Genomic DNA, 18,676 nt, shown 5'->3' with positions numbered 1-18,676 from the left:
GGAATAATAAACCACTCCTGTTGCTTTCTTGGAGATTTTGGGAGGTTATTCTTGTTTTAGCAGCAAATACTGTGAAAGCAAACACCAAATGTTTTGGTGTCAACAGCTTGTCATGGAAATAATGACAGTGTTATCACTGTGGAGGGCTGTGTGTGAATCCCAGAATCACAGAGTCATTAACGTTGGAAAAGACCTCCAAGATCATCGAGTCCAACCTTGGACCAATCCCCACCTTGTCCCCCAGCCCAGAGCACTGAGTGCCACATCCAGTCATTCCATGGACACCTCCAGGGATGGGGACTCCACCCCCTCCCTGGGCAGCCCCTTCCAATGTTTAACAAGCCTTTCCAGGAGTAAATTCCTCCTGATGTCCAACCTGAACCTTTCCTGGCACAGCTTGAGGCCCTTCCCTCTCCTCCTGTCCCTTGCTCCCTGGGAGCAGAGCCTGACCGTCCCCCCCTGGCTCCCCCCTCCTGTCAGGGAGTTGCAGAGCCAGAAGGTCCCCCCTGAGCCTCCTTTTCTCCAGGCTGAGCCCCCCCAGCTCCCTCAGCTGCTCCTGTTGCTCCAGCTCCTTCCCCAGCTCTGTTCCCTTCCCTGTACACACTTCAACACCTTAAAACAGTGTAAAAATATTCACACCTAATACATATAAGAACTGGTGGGGAGTGGGATGTATCCCAAAACCCGGGGATGAACTGGTTTGGTTCCTCCTAAAACATCCAAAGCCAAAGCATTGATTGGATCAGAAAGGGAGAGTGGCAGGATCTCACCTTGGTGCTCTCCAGGCACTTTATTCACCATTTCCAGCCCACACGGGGTCACCTTCACATTTCTTTACTCCCCACCTGCACTTCCTCAAGGAAGGAAGCCATCTCCTTGAAGAGAGTCAGACCTCTTGGTGAGCAAAATAAGACTGCATGAGAGGAACTGAGGGTCTGTGAAGTTGGGAAGAACCAGGTTTCCCTCTCACTCCTGCACAGGAGAAGCGGCTCTGTGTGAGTGTCACCGAGAGCAGAGACAGATGTGGAGCCCGAGATGGGAAAATAAACTCATTACTCCATCTGCCCGCCGTAAACAGCGTGAAATTAGCAACAAGAGAGGGATAAAACTCCAGACAAATGGCCTTTTAAAGAGAGCAGGGGGAGCTGGAAGGGCTGCTGGTAGAACAGCAGAGGCATGGAAGACCCAGCCGGGCGCACATCCTGATTTTCGGTCAGGGAGGACAAAAATCCTGCGGCACAAAGTCCACGAGGAGCTATTTTGGAAGGCAAAAAGCAGAGAGGCCACTCCATCTTTTGGGAGAGAACACCTAATATTGCTCCTGTCCCGCCTGGTAGGGAGCACCATCCATTTTATAAGTCACAGAGATTTATTATTTTTTTGTCCCCCCTAAAAGGCTCTGTCTTAATGTTGCATAAAATTCCTCTCCGAGGGGCCGTGAGAGGAGGGAAACGTGGTGTTCTGCTGTCTCAGTTGCAAAGACACCTCTAACAATGAAAGCCCCTGAACGATTTGGGGTTTAAGTGACGTGGTCACGGAGCATTTGTGACGCTCCCTGCCATAAAATCTGAATTGGGGGCGTTCTATGCCATGGGTTTGGGCCGTAAATATTCACCCCTGGCCTTTGTTCCACGGAGGGAATCTCAGCCCGAGGATATATTTACTTAAAAATTTCTCAAGTGGTCAATCTGCTTGATTTATTTAAAGTGGGATCCCGAAGTGTTTTACAGCTTTTACAGGCTGGTTGTGTTTATAACCATCCTGGGGAGTATCTTCTGCAATTCATGAAGTGGAGAAGGGGAAGGAAGGTCATAATTTCTGCTCTAACCTACTTTTCCAGCAGCTGACAGGACACTGACAAAGTCATCTCTTCCAGAATAAAACCTGCCGTGCTTTATCCTCATCCAGAGCAGATCCTTTGGAGAAAGGCAGGGTGAAATAAGCCAAGCACTTTTCATCTTTATTCCTACGGATTCTGCTTGGATATGTTCAGATATTTTATGGATCTCAGTGAAATTGCAGCCCAAACGATATTTCAAGGAAACTCATTCCTTGTTTTCGGAGTTCTTCAATATATGACAGCCCAAGGCAGAGTTTCCTACATGCTGGAAATAATTTCTCCCTCCACATTTGGCAGATCCAAACAAGCCTTGAGTGCTGCATAAACCAGGTCTATGAATAAATCAGGGGTGGGAGAACTGGGATCCGAGGTGTTGTGAGATTTGAAATACCTGAAAGCTTGGCATTGGCCACGAGGCACTTGGAAATGGTCTGGGGTTTGATGAAAGGTTTTGCATTCGAGATGCCATCGGGATATTTCGGGAGGAAACCTCCCGATGGGTTCATCCAAAGTTTGTCATAAACATCACTGAAATATCTGCACTCCAGCTGCTGCTTTCTGCTCTAGTCAAGAGCAGCAGAGGCAGCTCCTTCTTAGCAAACACTCTGAGACTGCTGAGGGAGGAGAGATGGTTTTATCGGGTTCAAACATCGGACTGGGAGGTGCAGAAATTAAGGAGAGCTGGCAGGTGGAAGGTGAAAAGAAGGGACTTTATGGAGAGATCAGCAGATCTTGGAGAGAGCAGAGATTCCATGAAACCCTCAGAGATGGAGATCAAGGACTCACAGTTTTCTCAGGAGGGAGGATTTTCTAATATTTTCTAACTTGGGTCTCATCAGTGACAGGCACTGGGGTGGCTCGAAAAGCAGAAGGTGCCCCCATCTTGTCCATCCTCACCCTTCTGGTTCCCATCCTTATCCATCCTCACCCGTCTGGTTCCCATCCAAAAGGAAGACAGGTTATGTCAGAGACAGGGAGCTCCTTTGGGAGGTGTCTGAGAAATCCTCCTTCAAGGTCATGGCAGTTGTTTCTGTTTTTACAGTGCAGAAGGATCCGAAAATTACATTGCAGGCTCTGGAACTGATTCTCCCATTCCATAACCCAGGTTTCCCTCCTCAGCACTTCCCCAAGCCTATGTCACCCCACTCCAGAGCATCCCACCAGCTGGAAGGGGTGACATTCCCATGGTCCTGGCCCCGTCTCCTCTCCACCACCTGGATGCCACCATGTCCTGCTGAACACAGCTGAGCCTCTGGCCCTGTCTTTGTTGTGAGCCTTGGGGTGGGAACATCCCTAAGGATTCAGCTGGGATGTGTCCAGCCTGTTTTAGCAATTAACAGCATGGAATTGGGTTGCTCCAGGCACTGGGACACAGCTCCACTGAGCCCTGATCAATTAATTTATTGATGTCCACGTGGAAATAACATCTTCCTCCCATGCTTTGGTCCCCCCTCCCCAAATGGGGAACAAACCCCTTTGTATTTTCACGAGTAACTCTGAAGACAATTTCCAAAATCCTGGAAAAAGCCAAGACAAACCCAGTGGGAGTCCTGGGGATGTGCTGACAGGGAACAAGGGCCAACTCCTGGGACACAGGTGGGCTGACTCCATGTCAGAACACCCACACAGAGCCATTCATAGCTCCAGGGAGGCGTAGGTACAGGGAATTCGTGTGCCAGGAGGAGAGGCTGGGGGTCTCCGTAGGGTTGGGCTGCTGTTAACTTGGGAGAGCAGGAATGAAGGAGAGAGCGGGGAGGAGAATGGGTTTGGAAAGCTTTTTTGTGCTCTGAGAAGCAAAGAGGAAGTACCAGGAATGATTCTGTCACTTGTAATCCTGCTACCAGGCTAACCCTGTCATGGAATCGTGGAATGGTTTGGGTTGGAAGGGAAAGTCGAGGTCATTCAGTCCCACCCCTTGCCACGGGCAGGGACACCTTCCACTAGCCCAGGTTGCTCCAAGCCCCGTCCAACTTGGCCTTGGACACTTCCAGGGGAGGGGCAGCCACAGCTTCTCTGGGCAGCCTAGAGGAAGGAGGCTGTGGGAGACGCAATCCATTCCCTGCCTGAGGTTGCTCCACAGCCCTCACACCTCTTCCCTGTAGGAGAGAAGATTGAGAGGAGACCTCATTGCAGTTACAAATTCCATGGGAGGGGAAGAGGAGGGGCAGGAACTGAGCTCTGCTCTGGGGGGACCAGGGACAGGACCCAGGGAACAGCTGGAGCTGTGCCAGGGCAGGCTCAGGTTGGATCTCAGGGAAAGGTTCTTCCCCCAGAGGGTGGTTGGGCACTGCTCAGGCTCCCCAGGGCAGTGGGCACAGCCCCAAGGCTGCCAGAGCTCCAGGAGGGTTTGGACAATGCTCCAAGGAACACGGGGGGATTGTTGGGGTGTCTGTGCAGGGCTGAGAGTTGGACTGGATGATCCTGGTGGGTGCGTCCCAGCTCAGGATATCCTGTGACTTTGCTTTCCTTGCAGAAGGCATGGCAGAAGCCGTGGGCTCAAGCAGGGACTGCCTGCAGGCCGGCGAGTCGTGCACCACCGACCCCGTGTGCAGCGCCAAATTCCGGACCCTGCGGCAGTGCATCGCCGGGAACGGGGCCAACAAGCTGGGCCCCGACGCCAAGAGCCAGTGCCGGAGCACGGTGACAGCCCTGCTCTCCAGCCAGCTCTACGGCTGCAAGTGCAAGAGGGGCATGAAGAAGGAGAAGCACTGCCTGAGTGTCTACTGGAGCATCCACCACACCCTCATGGAAGGTCAGTCCTCTGCAGGGAGCTCGTTCCTGGTGGCCTTCCCAAGAGGGAGTTGATTGTGGAGCTCTCTGCAGAGCTCCTGCAAAACAAGGTCGTTTCTGTACCCTCCTGTTTCCTCTCAAGACCTACTGATAGGAGTCAAGGGAATGGCTGGAGCTGTGCCAGGGCAGGGTCGGGTTGGATCTCAGGAAAAGGTTCTTCCCCCAAAGGGTGGTTGGGCACTACCCAGGCTCCCCAGGGCAGTGGGTACAACCCCAAGGCTGCCAGAGCTCCAGGAGGGTTTGGATGATCCTCTGGAGCACAGGGTGAGATTGTTGTCGTGTCCGTGCAAGGCCAGGGGTTGGACTGGTTGATCTTGGTGTATCCCTTCCAACTCAAGATATCCATGATTCTACTGACCCCCCTGGTAATGACATTTTGGGCAAAACAACCCTGAAAACCTGAGGCACCTCCTGCCTTTTCTTTTTTTTTTTTTTTTTTTTTTTAATTTGCCCTCTTTTTCATGACTTTCCCAATATACCTTGAGATCTTTTCCTGGGGGAAATGCACGGCATGTTTTGCATCTAAGGATGTCAACCAAGACCACAAGCGCCGTGGAATTCACAGGAACAGTCCATAAAGCACAGGCACCGAGGAAAAAAACAGCCTGAACTTCAAAAAAATTCACCCTCTTGGAGCTTGTGGAACGCACCAGTGTCTTTGGGTTAGCGAAGATTTGGGGCTGGTGACATCAAACTGGAATTTAAAGTGTTCCCAGAGCCGGGATTCAGTAAGTTTGGATTTTGACGGGTTTTAAGAGTCGCCATAAAATCGCACCTCGGTGGCCGTAACTCTTCCTTGTCAGGCCGAGGAGTGTTTTATGCACCATGAAAATTAAAATGGGGAATAAAACAGGCCCTTCCAGCCATGGGCTGGGAAATAGATTAATAAAACACTCCTGGATTAAACCTGGAAGGAGAAGTGCAGGGGTGAGGCCATGGGCCAGAAGGCCAAGCAAGACGAAGAGGATGGAGAATACAACCCGTAGGCTTTCTGGAATGGGAGCTGGTTGGGAATGGGAACTGGTTGGGAATGGGAACTGGTTGGGAATGGGAACTGGTTGATAAAGTTCCTGGAAAGCTTTCAGGTGCCACAGCTTGAAGGGTGCAGAGCACGGTGCTATGAACCAACTGGGGACATCAGAGGCCTCAGCACCCTCCAGGATCTGATTTTTCCCCTAAAAATGCCAGATGAATTAGTTTCCATTGAAGTGCAACCTGGGGAAGAGGTGGCAATCCAAGGACATTCATCTCAATGGGCTGTGTCACAATTCCTTCCCTGCTGACCTTCATGGCTAAAACTTTGGCCACAGGTCATCTGTGACGTGGCTCTGTGGGATGGTGGGGTCAGGAGAATTTCCAGCTTTGGGATGTGGAATGGTTTGGGTTGGAAGGGACCTTAAAGACCATCTCATTCCAACCCCCTGCCATGGCCAGGGACACCTTGCACTAGAAGGAAGAGGAGAGAGAGGCTGGCAGAGGCCAAGAGTGGGTCTCCAGGTGCAGGATAGAAGTTGAATGGGCTGGATGAACTTCCTCCCAGAGTCTTGGGACTTCCACCTTTGGGATGGCTGTGAGAGGGTTGTTTTAAGAGGCTGGCAAGACTCTGCCCCCCTTCTCTGCTCTATTTTTTTCATGACTGAGGTCACTTGCAGTGCAGATTCACCCCCCAAACCTGTGGTTTCCTTGCCTTAATTTCCCCGGGGTGATACATTTCATAACAGTCCCGGAGTCCTCACGCGTTTAATTGACTGAGAAAGGAACCCACACAGAGCTTTGTCTCTCACTCACACACACCCAGGAGGCTGCAAAAAGCTTCTTAGAAGCCCTCTTGTAAAAACAATCGTGGAAGTGTGTGCTCAGGGAATTTGCAAAGCACGCTGTTTACTCAGGGCCACCTTCCCATTTAGAGACACAATAATACGATGACAACCTGATAACCATCCTCTGATAAAGGTGCTTTGTCATCAGGACATAAAACTGCTACTCTGGGACGTACAAATGGGCCCCTCTCCGGAGGGTAACGATGCAGGATATTTCAATGAAGGTGTAAAGCTGCCTTGGAATGCACCTGTGGTAATTCTAGGGCCTTGTGTATCCTGGGAGCCATTTCTTCCTGGAGATCAGCATATGCCCGGAGCGTGAGGTTTGATAGTCCTTTTATCCCAGCTGCTGTTCCACATCCATCCAAATGTCTAATAAAGCAAGGAATTGATGCTGAGCTGTTTGCTTCAGTAATATTCTGTGGGATCCATCAGGATGACAGGGCAGTACAGGCCGTTGTGAACAAAATCAGCTTCCCAGAGACTCAAAAATGAGGAGAGGAAGCTCCTGCGGGAGCTGTGGCTCATTAGCTCTGTGCCAAGTAATAATGGCAAGAAGAAAGGGGGAGGTGGTAATAAATATGGGGTGTGTTGTCACACACACACACACAGAGCCCTGGCCGTGTCCTAGAAAGAGGCGAGGACCATATCCCAGGTTGGCACACAGAGGAAAGAGCAAGAACGGTGATGGAAACGCTGTGTGTGGAGGGAGCTGGTGGTTTGAACCCTGCCCACAGCCTGGTGTCCTCAGTGACACTCCCTGGAGAGTGGCTTGAGCTGCAGAGGATTATAACTCAACAGTTCCCTGCCCCACTCCAAAGCTGAGATGTATTTTTAAAAAACAGTCCCATCCTACTCCCTTCTCCAAGGATGTGGCCACACACCAGTCCCTGCAACTCTGGGGATTTATTTATGGCGCTTGGAGCCACCAAACAATCCTGCACTGCAGTCTCTGAGCCTTGTGCACCTCAGCCATCCCTCAGGAGCCTCAGCTGCCCTCTCACCAGTTTCTCCTGTCCCCTCAGGAATGAATGTCCTGGAGAGTTCCCCCTACGAGCCGCTGAGCAGGGGCTTCGATTACGTCCGCCTGGCCTCCATCACTGCAGGGAGGGGGGAGGGGAGCTGCTCTTACTGGGTGGGGGGGGGGGGGGGGGGGGACTGGCTCTGGAAGAGCTACAGACAGGGAAATCCTTTGTGAGCATTGCCTGGTTCAGGCCCAGTAGTTGCTTTTCTAAGGAGTTGCCTGTGATTCCTGTGCTAAACTGTTACACGTTCTGGGAAGAACCACTTGTGGTTCTTTGGCTTTTTTTGTGTCTGTTATGGTGTGGGCATGAAAAAAAAAGGGCTGGGACTGAGGAGTGTGGTGGGAAGACGTCTTCCAATGGGCTCATTCTCCACAGCAGGTGGATGATCTGTGCCCTGCAGACAGCTCAGTAAACAGGAGCTGCTTGGATTTCAAAGGTTCTTCCACATCAGTCACAGGGTCAAACTCTGCAGAGAAAAAGGTCAAAAACCCACCCTATGGGTTGATCCCAGACACAGCCTTTAACCCCACGCCCCGAGGGAAACCTCAGCCCCCTGTTTTGCTCTGCATCATGTAATCCTCTTAACAACTTAAACAGAGCTGCCTGACACCTTTTAACCCCTGGAGGGCACAAACAGGGCTCAGCAGTTAAAAGGTCGGCCAACAACCCATCCATCACCAACCAGCTCCTGCACCAGCCATGAGGGAGCTTTACCAACAGTGATTTGGGTTATAAAACTCCCCGTCTGGGAGCAGGTAATGTGCTGTGGCAGATGTGCCAAAACATCTGTCCTGTCTCAGCTTTTCCCTGCTGTGCCCCTGGCTCTGGGGTGGCAGCACAGCTGGAGGGCACCCAAGCGAGGAGGAGCAGCAGGTGCCTGAGGCTGATGGATGCCCTCAGTCCCTGCCACGGCCAGGAATATTGTCCAGGAGCAAATTAACCCATCAGCCCTGGACAATCAAAGCAGAGAGGGATGGGAGGTGCTCCCTGCCCTCGCTCTTCTTATTGACTCCACTTGACAGATGGGAGCGTGGACACTGGAGCGTGGCCAAAGCTGTTTGCTGGGTCATGGCCTTTCTAATGGAGTTTTCCACCTTTTTCTAAGAGTCCTCCAGGGCTTCGGAGCGCGGGGAAATCCAGGCATGGGGATTTTTCTGCACGGTTAGCACATTTTTAAGGCAGACTGAAATCGTTTGGGCAGCAAAGCAAATGGGCCCAGAGCAGCAGGGATTCATCAGAGGACTCAGCATCTACTTAGGGACACGAATTTTCTTGGTTTAACCTGTTTTTCCCTATTTATACCAATCAAAATATTCCATAACATGACTCACAACCTGCCACCCTGTGCCTGTCCAGTGTCCAGGGCCATACAATCAGCATTGCCAAAGGATCCTCTTTCAAATCTACCAGAAAAAAACCCCAAAATTCCCAAGAACTTGTTGAAACAAAAAACACCCCCATGACTGTTTGCCAAGCAAGAGCAACAGGTATTTTAAACCAAATTTTACCCAAACAATATGTGGCCACTCTTAAATCTGTGCAAATGGAGCCACATCCCTGCACTCCTAATTGTAGCAGTGATTTAAAAAGGACATCCTTTGGTGTTGTGTGGGAAGAGGAGAAAATCCAGTGTGTTCCCTGTGATTTATGAACTGAATGGATGATGAAACCCTTCCAAGGAACTGTTTCCTCCACGTTGGCTGGCAGCTCCCTGGCATAAAGTGATGCTCTGACAATATTCCTCTCTCTGGGCATTTTTAAAGGGAAGTATTTGGTGGTGGGAACGCCCCAAGCAAAAGCTTCACCCTGAAAAATTTGGAATTTGACTTCCAGCTCACTGTAAGCAGCAGGGACAACAGGAAGGGAAAAAGAAATGCTGGGAGAAGGAGCATCTGATAATGCCAGGGAAATAAAGGAGGGCAGCCAGCTCTGAAGTGGTCAGGGAGACTGTCAGTGTTTCAGCACTTGTCAGCAGTGACTGGCTGGTTTTAACTCCTGACCAAAGATAGGGTTGGACTCTGCACTGGGAATTTATCATTCTGGGGATTTTTCCTAAGTGAAAAAAATCCTTCTGTGCTGGGGAGAAAGCCCTGGTGTGCTGCAGGTCATGGGCTTAATGCAGAGAGGTGAAAATCAGCTTCAACTTTATTTTCTCTCTCATGCTTGGAGGCTCCTTGTCTCACCTGTGTGAGCAAACAGAGCCTGATATCCCAACCCACTCCTGCCATGACTCTGGAGCATTTCCCCCTTTATAAAACAGACCCCATCCATCTCTAGGGACCCTACAGCCAGTGCTACACGAAACACCTTTCATAGAATCCCAGAATCCCAGAACAGATTGGGTTGGAAGGGACCTTAAAGATCTTGTTCCACCCCCTGCCATAGGCAGGGACACCTTCCACTAGCCCGGGTTGCTCCAAGCCCCATCCAGTGGTCCTGGACACTTCCAGGGATATAGGGGCACCTGGAAGACCTTTCCCTCTTACTTACATCCCACATTTGCAGAGGAGGCTGTTGGCCTCATATAAACTCGTGAGATCCCTGTTTTCCTACTGTTTGTTTTGCATTCATCACAATTCCTGCTTTATTTTCCTGATTGTTCCCCGTGCTCCACGTTTTCCTCCAGTATCCCTGTGTCCCCACAGCACACCCCTGCTCTCCCACCCACACTGGGACATCCTTTCTCCTCTTCTTTAAGAGGGTGGAAGTGCAGAATGATTTTGCTGAAGGTGGGGAAGGCTCTGGGGGCAGACCCATTATCAGGTCCCAAGGGCTCCAAGGGGGATGGATCCTCTGATCCCATCCTGTGAAGGCACCATTACTTCCTAGGACATGGATTTACTGGTCAGGACTGGTCTGGATGGGGGAAGTGAGAGATCTGCTGTGGCACTTTGAGACCCAAGCAGCTCTTGCTTAGCTGGGCAGGTCCTGGAATGGACCAAAGCCTGATGGGACCCTCCAGGTTTTCTTCTTTCCAGAAGCAACTCACTGCACATGATAGAGAGCCTGAGGTGCCAGGATTAGTGAAGACCATCCAAGGATCAGCAGCCTCAGCTTTGCCACTGACTCGGTGCATAATTTTGAGCAACTTGAGGAAAAAAAAGGGTCTTTTAGTAGAGATCCCAATTGGTGGATCCAGCCGTGGCCGTAAGCAGATGCAATTCCTGATGGCTCCTGTTTTCCCAGGCCTCAAGTTCCAGTTCACATTGGAAAAGTGTTACAAAATGCCCAGGGGAGAGCAAAGCTTCATTTTATTAAATACAGGAGAGTGGGGGAGTGAGCCCTGGGGGGTGAGGTTTGGTGGGTGGCTGTGGCATCTCTTGGGAAAAAACAAGTATGGGAAGTGGATTTGGGCCTGCCAGGACACGGCAAACAAATGTGGGCTGCACCTGGACACTGTTTTGGGGTCCACAACTTGGAGGGGGTTGTGGTCTCACCACGGTGGCTGATGCAGGAAAATAACCCTCTGAGACTCTTTTTGAGTATTAGAAAGCAAAAACCGCTCTCTTTATGCAGGAATGTTTTCCAAAGTGTGCCGGAGACAACAAAGTCTCTTGCTTTTATTTCATTACCTAATTACCAATTACCTGAGAGTGCCACACCCACCTCCAAAGCCGTCCCTCCCTCGGTACCGCCCTCCCCACGCCTCCCAAATTTCTGTTGGAGCTTTCAAAAAGATCAGCTCTTCATCTTCTCCTCCTCTCCCTCATCTCCTTTGGGATGTTATGGCATTACCTGGAATGCTTTCAAGGCTTTGGAGAAGCTTTGGTAATATCAGGTGTTACAGCCTTTTTCTCACTCCAGTTCAGAAACAGAGAAACCCTTGAAAATTTTAGGAAACCAGCACAAAAGGAATAGTAAACTGCATGATATATAGTATATGAATGATATAATATATATGTTTAAAATATATAAAATATATATAATATTTAAAATGTATAAACTATATATAATATATAAAATATATATAATATACAGTATATAATATATAGTATATAAATGATAAATACTATGTATTTTATATATAATGTAATATATAATATATAAAATATATATAATATACAGTATTAATATATAATATACAATATATAGTATATAAACTATATAGACTATATAATCTATTACATATATATAAAGCATTAATATTATTAATATATTAATATAATAATTATAATTAATCAATAATAAATAATATAATGTGAGAAGATAATTAATAGTTATCATATGTTATTATAATATAATTATAATTTATATAATTAATATTTAATGCAGTACAATTAGTATATATTAATATTTAATGCAATATAACTAGTATATTGTATACTATAATTAATATGTAATATCTTATAATTAATTCTAAGATACAATAATACATTATTATACCATATAGTGTATAATTATAATATACAATAATTATATGTCATTAATATAATGTCATTAATATAATATACTAAAATAATAATTATATTAATTATAATGTTAGTCATGTAGTGATTAATATATTTTATTAATATTATCAGCTATATAATATATTAAAATAATATAATTTATAATATATATCACATATATAATATATCACATATAATAATATATCATACATACTATATATTTTATATATGTACTATATGTTATATATACTATTCATTTATATATACTATATGTTATATATATGTACTACATGTTATATATATATGGCATTAATAATATATAAAGCATATATAATGTATATAATATCTATCATAAAATATCAATAATATATTATATCTATAATATATGTAATATATATCTGTAATATCATAATATCTATAGTATCTAGAATATCTATAATATTTATAATATCTATAATAACTATACTATATATATTCTAATTATATTATTATAATATTTATTATATATAATATATAGTCTTAAAATACACTATATATTATATATAGTATATATACTATATATTAAAATATTAAAATAAAATACTAAAGCATAGTGTATATATATAATATATTATATCTATAATATCTATAATATATAATATATAAAATATGTATATTTTATATATAGCATGTATGATACATGTACTATATGATACATGTAGAGCATTAATAATATATAAAGTATATATGATGTATATAATATCTATCATATAATATCTTAATATATTATATCTATAATGTATATAACATATCTATAATATCCATAACATCTATAGTAGCTAAAATATCTATATATCTCTAGTATCTATAATATTTATAATATCGATATTAACTATACTATATATATTAATATATTTATAATATATATTATATTATATATTATGTATTATGTATTATATATGATATATGATATATGATATATTATATATGATATATTATATATTACATATGATATATTGTATATTATATAATATATAATACATGATATATAAAATATATAAATATTTAATATATAACATATTTAGTATATAATATATTTAATATATATTATATATAATATATAAAATATATAGAATATATATAATACACAGGGGTGGTGCCACTGGGGTTGGGTCTCGGTGCCAACCCCCCCCGTGCCCCGTCCCACAGGGTCGGAGAACGAGGTGACGCAGGTGAACCGGTGCCTGGACGCGGCCAAGGCCTGCAACGTGGACGAGCTGTGCCAGCGGCTGCGCACGGAGTACGTGTCCCTGTGCATCCGGCGCCTGGCCCGCGCCGACTCCTGCAACCGCTCCAAGTGCCACAAGGCCCTGCGCCGCTTCTTCGACCGCGTGCCCCCCGAGTACACCCACGAGCTGCTCTTCTGCCCCTGCGATGACACGGCCTGCGCCGAGCGCCGCCGCCAGACCATCGTCCCCGCCTGCTCCTACGAGGCCAAGGACAAGCCCAACTGCCTGGCGCCGCTGGATTCCTGCCGGGAAAACTACGTCTGCAGGTAACGCCCGTGCACGTGGAGAGCTGTCCCTTGGGCACGTCCCAAGGGTTCGTCCCCTGGTGACAGCCCCAATGCACTCACCTGAAGGGTCCCCCATCCCACCTCATCCCATTGACTGGTCGTTGCCTCAGTGGCTCCTTCCCACAATCCACGTCCTTGTATCACAAGGTGTGGGATACAAGGACACATACACAGGGTGTGAGATACAAGGACACATACACAGGGTGTGAGATACAAGGACACATACACAGGGTGTGTGATACAAGGACACATACACAAGGTGTGTGACACAGACAGAGGATGATTTGAGATGCTCACACTGGAGCTTTTTAGACCTTTTCTATGTTTTTTTTGGCTTTGGTCCTAAAGAAAGACCTTCTCTGGGTCTTGGTGGCAAAGCTGGATCTCCCACCACATCCCACTGAGAGTTCATTGCCCTGGTGGCTCCTTCCCACATCCTTTCCCCAGACACAAGGTTTTAACAGACAGAAGATTTGAGATGTTCATGCTGGAGCTTTTTAGACCTTTTCTGTGGTTTTTTTTGGCTTTGGTCCTAAAGAAAGACCCGCTCTGGGTCTCGGTGGCAAAGTTAGGTCTCTCACCACATCCCACTGACAGTTCATTGCCCTGGTGGCTCCTTCCCATGATCCATATTCTTGTATCTTACACAAACAGAAGAACATTGGAGATGTTCAGGCTGGAGCTTTTTAGACCTTTTCTATGTTTTTTTTTGGTTTTGGTCCTAAAGAAAGACTCGCTCTGGGTCTCGGTGGCAAAGTTAAGTCTCCCACCACATCCCACTGACAGGCCTTTGCCCCAGTGGCTCCTTCCCACATCCTTTCCCCATACACAAGGTGTTAACAGACAGAAGAAGATTTGAGATGTTCATGATGGAGCTTTTTAGACCTTTTCTACGGATTTTTCGGCTTTGGTCCTAAAGAAAGACCCGCTCTGGGTCTTGGTGGCAAAGCTGGGTCTCCTGATCCATGGATGGTCTGCACCAATCCTGGCACCTTAGACCCCTTATCCTGTGCAATGAGTTTTTTCCAGAAGGTGTGAGGCACGAAGGGATGTGGGGTGGGGTGTTTGCAACCACTTTCACTGATCCATCTCCCCACTGTCCATCTCCCCTAGTCCACAGCAACCCACATGGAGAGACAGGACAAGGGGGAATGGCTTTAAATTGAAGGAGGGTAGATTTTGATTGGATTTTAGGAAGAAAATATTCTCTATGAGGGTGAGGAGGCCCTGGCCCAGGTTGCCCAGAGAAGCTGTGGCTGCCCCTGGATCCCTGGAATTGTCCAAGGCCAGGCTGGATGGGTCTTGGAGCAACCTGGGCTAGTGGAAGGGGGGATGGAACAAGATGATCTTTAAGGTCCTTCCTAACCCAAACTATTCCATAATTCTAAGCTCTGGTGGTTGCAACAGGAGTCTCAGGGTCTCAGTGTCACTCCAGATCCATCCCTCAGCCTGTGGCCAGTGTGGTTTGCTGCTCTGCTTCCATCCAACCCCACAGACCCATCCCGTGTGCTCACTCACAGCCTTTTTCCTTCTCTACTATTTTCACCCCTTTATTTCTCCAAAAGTCCTTGATATTCCAGAAGGCCAATCCACACACAGCTCCCGGGAGCAGAGCCCATCTGTCTGTGGGAGATGTGAGACCATAAAACACCGACTGTGGTGGTCCCAGCCCAGTGCCCTGGGTGCAGCTGGAGCCCTGAACAGACACCTGGAGAAGGAAAACACAAGAACAAGTGTAGGACAACACCTCCAGCATTATCCCAGACTCTAATTATTGTGGGGTTTGGGACTTCCTAAGCTGAACTGCCAGCAGCCATTGCCCACCAGCACATCATCCTTAAATTACAATTAAAATATTCTTTATTTTCGCAAAGAGGAGGTGAGAGCAGCAGCATCCTCTTGGAGGGATGGACTGGGACAAATATCCCTGTGCACCTCAGAAACGTGGATGAAGGACAACAAAGAATGATGCAAAGCCTTTGAGCCACCCCAGCCCTGGTTCAGATGTCCCCTGGTACCCATGGAACCTGAAATGGAAGATTGATCCTGGAATCTGAAGTGGTCCTACCCTCTCCCTAACAAGACAAGAGAGCCCAGTGGGGAGGAAGAGGTTCAAAGGGGAGAGTGTTGCCCCCCAGGAGGCTGGAAACCATTTCCTGCCCCAGCACAGCTGTTCATTATCTGCTCCCTTGGCCTCTGAATGTAGAATGTAAAATATCCTCCAGAGGCACAGCAGGAACAAGGGGTTGACGTGTGACCTGGTCAGAGCCAGCAGTGTAGAAACCACGAGGAATAAATCATAAAGGAATGGAGTAAAATACTCCATTTGCCTGTCCTGCAAGTCCTCCTCCTGCAGCTCCTTCCCAGCTGTAACCCCTTGGATTTCCCAGCTTGGAGGGGTGGGTTCTGCTGACACAGATTATATGGAATTACATAAAATCTGCCAGCAGCATCTCCCTCCTCTAAAAGCGGCATGTTTTGGGCAGGAAGGTTTTTCCTGGTGTCATAGGAGAAAGGGGTTGGTGTGGGGCAAATATGGGAACAAAGAAAAGGAAAAAAAGAAGGAGAAGGCTGAGGAGGAGAAGTGGACAGGAAAGTGCAAGTTGGAATTCTGACCCTGAGCAGGAACACCAACAAAATGTCTGGAAGAGAGAGGGTGTCTGGGAGGAGCAAGATGCTCAGTTTTCCTGAGGTTTCCCAGGCAGAGCAAACATTTTGAGGTTGGTTCACACTTCAGACACTGCAGGTTGTCATCAAAAGGGCTCTACTTTCAGGTGCCAGCAGTGTTTGAGGTCCCTTCCTCCCTGGCCATGGGAGGCCTGTTCAGATGGATCTGGATCTCCACCAGGTTCTGCCTGAAAGTCCCATGTGGATGTCTCAGATATCCTACAGTGTCCAAACATCCACCATGTGCCAAAAACTGCCTCATCCCTAAAAAATTAGGTGGCAAATAACTGGTTGGCAGCAGGATTTACCTGCTCCACAGGCTCCAGAGGGTCCAACCTTCTCCTGGGAACGGGAGACTGCAGCAGAGGATGGGAGAGCAGCCCTGGTGATGGGTAGAACATTCCATGTCTGAGCCTTTGGACATTCCTCTTGGTGTGAGGTGACCTCAGCTACGTTTAGAGTCTTCAAAGAGAGAGAAACTGGACAGGGGTGATTCCCTGTTCCAACAAATCAGCATAAAAATGAAGGTTGGGGCTTTTTAGGCAAAGCTGAAAACAACAAACACAGAATGAATTCCCTCCCTGCCGGCAACAGCTCTTCCCTCAAAAACCAGCCTCACACAGCAGACAACAACCATTTCTCCCAAGACTGCACCTCTCTCGTAGTTCCAGAGGAATCCTGATAAAACATGAACTGCAGAACCTGCTCAAAAACTACTCCTGGATTTGTTGGGGTGGGCGAATGTAGAACTGTATCGGTTCAAACCCGCTAAGGAACACCCACAGCACCAAAGGATTTTACGAACACCACCAGTGGGCTTCTGTATCTTTTGTTTTTTCCCCCTCAAAAAAATCTTTGCTGATCTGCCCTGTTTTTTGTGCTGTGATTCCCCCAGGTCCCGCTATGCAGAGTTCCAGTTCAACTGCCAGCCCTCCCTGCAGGCTGCCAGCGGGTGCCGGAGGGAGAGCTACGCTGCCTGTCTGCTGGCCTACACTGGCATCATAGGTATGGGGAGGGCAGATCTGGCTTGATTTAATTATTAAAGTAAAATGTGAGGTGCAGAGAGAGAGAAAGGAATAAAAAAGAGGTGGGAGGGAGAGGAGAAGGAGGGATCAAGCGTCAAGGAAAGCGCTGCCATCCGGGCGAGGGAGGGGATTGTCCCGCTCTGCTCCGCCCTGGGGCAGCCTCACCTGAAAGTTTGTGAGTGTTCAGCCTGGAGAAGGCTCTGGAGAGACCTTCCAGCACCTTCTGGTGCCTAAAGGGGCTCCAGGAGAGCTGGAGAGGGGCTTGGGACAAGGGATGGAGGGACAGGACACAAGGAATGGCTTCCCACTGACAGAGGGCAGGGATAGATGGGATACCGGGAAGGAATTCGTGGCTGGGAGTGTGGTGAGGCCCTGTCCCAGGTTGGGCAGAGAAGCTGTGGCTGCCTCTGTATCCCTGGAAGTGTCCAAGGCCAGGCTGGAGCACCCTGGGCTAGTGGAAGGTGTCCCTGCCCGTGGCAGGGGGTGGAACGAGATGAGCTTTAAGGTTCCCAACCTATGAATGTTCTTAGGGAACCTGAATTCCCAGAAAATGCCCATTCCTTGGACTGAGAGCACTTTCTAATCAATTGAACACTTTGGTGGTGGTGGGGTGACCACAGAGGTTGTGATTCTCCTCCCTGGAAGCAAACCAGAGCCACGACAGCAGCACTGGGAGGGTTTGTGCTGCCCTCACAGAGGGCTTTGGCCAAGGCTGAGAGCAGAGCAACCCAAGAGAGCAGCTTGGGGGGGATCTCACCGACCCTGTGGTCACACTTCTCCACCCCTTCCCCTCTGCAGGCAGCCCCATCACCCCCAACTACATCGACAACTCCACGTCCAGCATCGCTCCCTGGTGCACCTGCAACGCCAGCGGGAACCGGCAGGAAGAGTGTGAGACCTTCCTGCACCTCTTCACCAACAACATCTGTCTCCGTGAGTACCTGTGGCATCCCTGCACCCTGGGGGCCCTCCTTTGGAACGGGGGCATGGAGATGCCCTGCTCCTCGGGAGTCTGTGGGTGCCCAGCTCCCTGGTTGCCAGCAGAGCAGCCGGGAAGACCCTCAGAGGTGCATTTGGGTGGTGCAGGGATGTTTTGCCTTGCCCTGACGAGCCTTTTCTCCGTCTCTTTCCCAAGAAAACGCCATCCAGGCCTTTGGCAACGGGACGTACCTGAGCTCGGCCGCGGCCCCCTCCATCCCCCCCACCACACAGATGTACAAGCAGGAGCGAAACGCCAACAGGGCCGTGGCCACCCTCCGGGAGAACATCCTGGAGCACCTCCAGCCCACCAAGGTAGGACAGGGCTGGACCGGCCCCAGGAGATGCTGGGTCCTGTCTGTGGCTCCTCCCACCCCCCTCAGCTCAGCTCAGCTCCCTCTTCCACCTGTGTCATTCCAGCCACAGACATCCAACCTCCACCTCCTGGAGTCCTTGATTCTGCACGTCCTGACATATTTTCCCCAGCATCAAGCTCAGAGCTACAAGTTCCTGTCCCTCACTCTGCCCTCCTGTTGGTCTTTTCTCTTCTCTTCTCTTCTCTTCTCTTCTCTTCTCTTCTCTTCTCTT

At 48.1% G+C, this 18,676-nt stretch overlaps 1 protein-coding gene across 2 annotated transcripts in view; it reads left to right on the top strand.

Moving 5' to 3' along the window:
• The window catches only part of GFRA4 (GDNF family receptor alpha 4), a 76,142-nt gene that overhangs the window by 53,293 nt on the left and 4,173 nt on the right, over window positions 1–18,676 (top strand). For both annotated transcript variants that reach the window (XM_027660531.1, XM_027660532.1), the window contains exons 2-7: window positions 4,314–4,592; window positions 7,476–7,556; window positions 13,052–13,397; window positions 16,981–17,090; window positions 17,909–18,043; window positions 18,246–18,403. In XM_027660531.1, coding sequence (XP_027516332.1) covers window positions 4,314–4,592; window positions 7,476–7,556; window positions 13,052–13,397; window positions 16,981–17,090; window positions 17,909–18,043; window positions 18,246–18,403 — 1,109 coding nt within the window. The remainder of the gene's footprint in view (window positions 1–4,313; window positions 4,593–7,475; window positions 7,557–13,051; window positions 13,398–16,980; window positions 17,091–17,908; window positions 18,044–18,245; window positions 18,404–18,676) is intronic.

The sequence above is a fragment of the Corapipo altera genome, unplaced genomic scaffold, assembly GCF_003945725.1.
Source record: "Corapipo altera isolate COAL_440 unplaced genomic scaffold, ASM394572v1 295, whole genome shotgun sequence".
Lineage (NCBI taxonomy): Eukaryota > Metazoa > Chordata > Aves > Passeriformes > Pipridae > Corapipo > Corapipo altera.
Note: the sequence above shows the minus strand (reverse complement) of the source record. Positions and strands in the feature narration are given on the sequence as shown.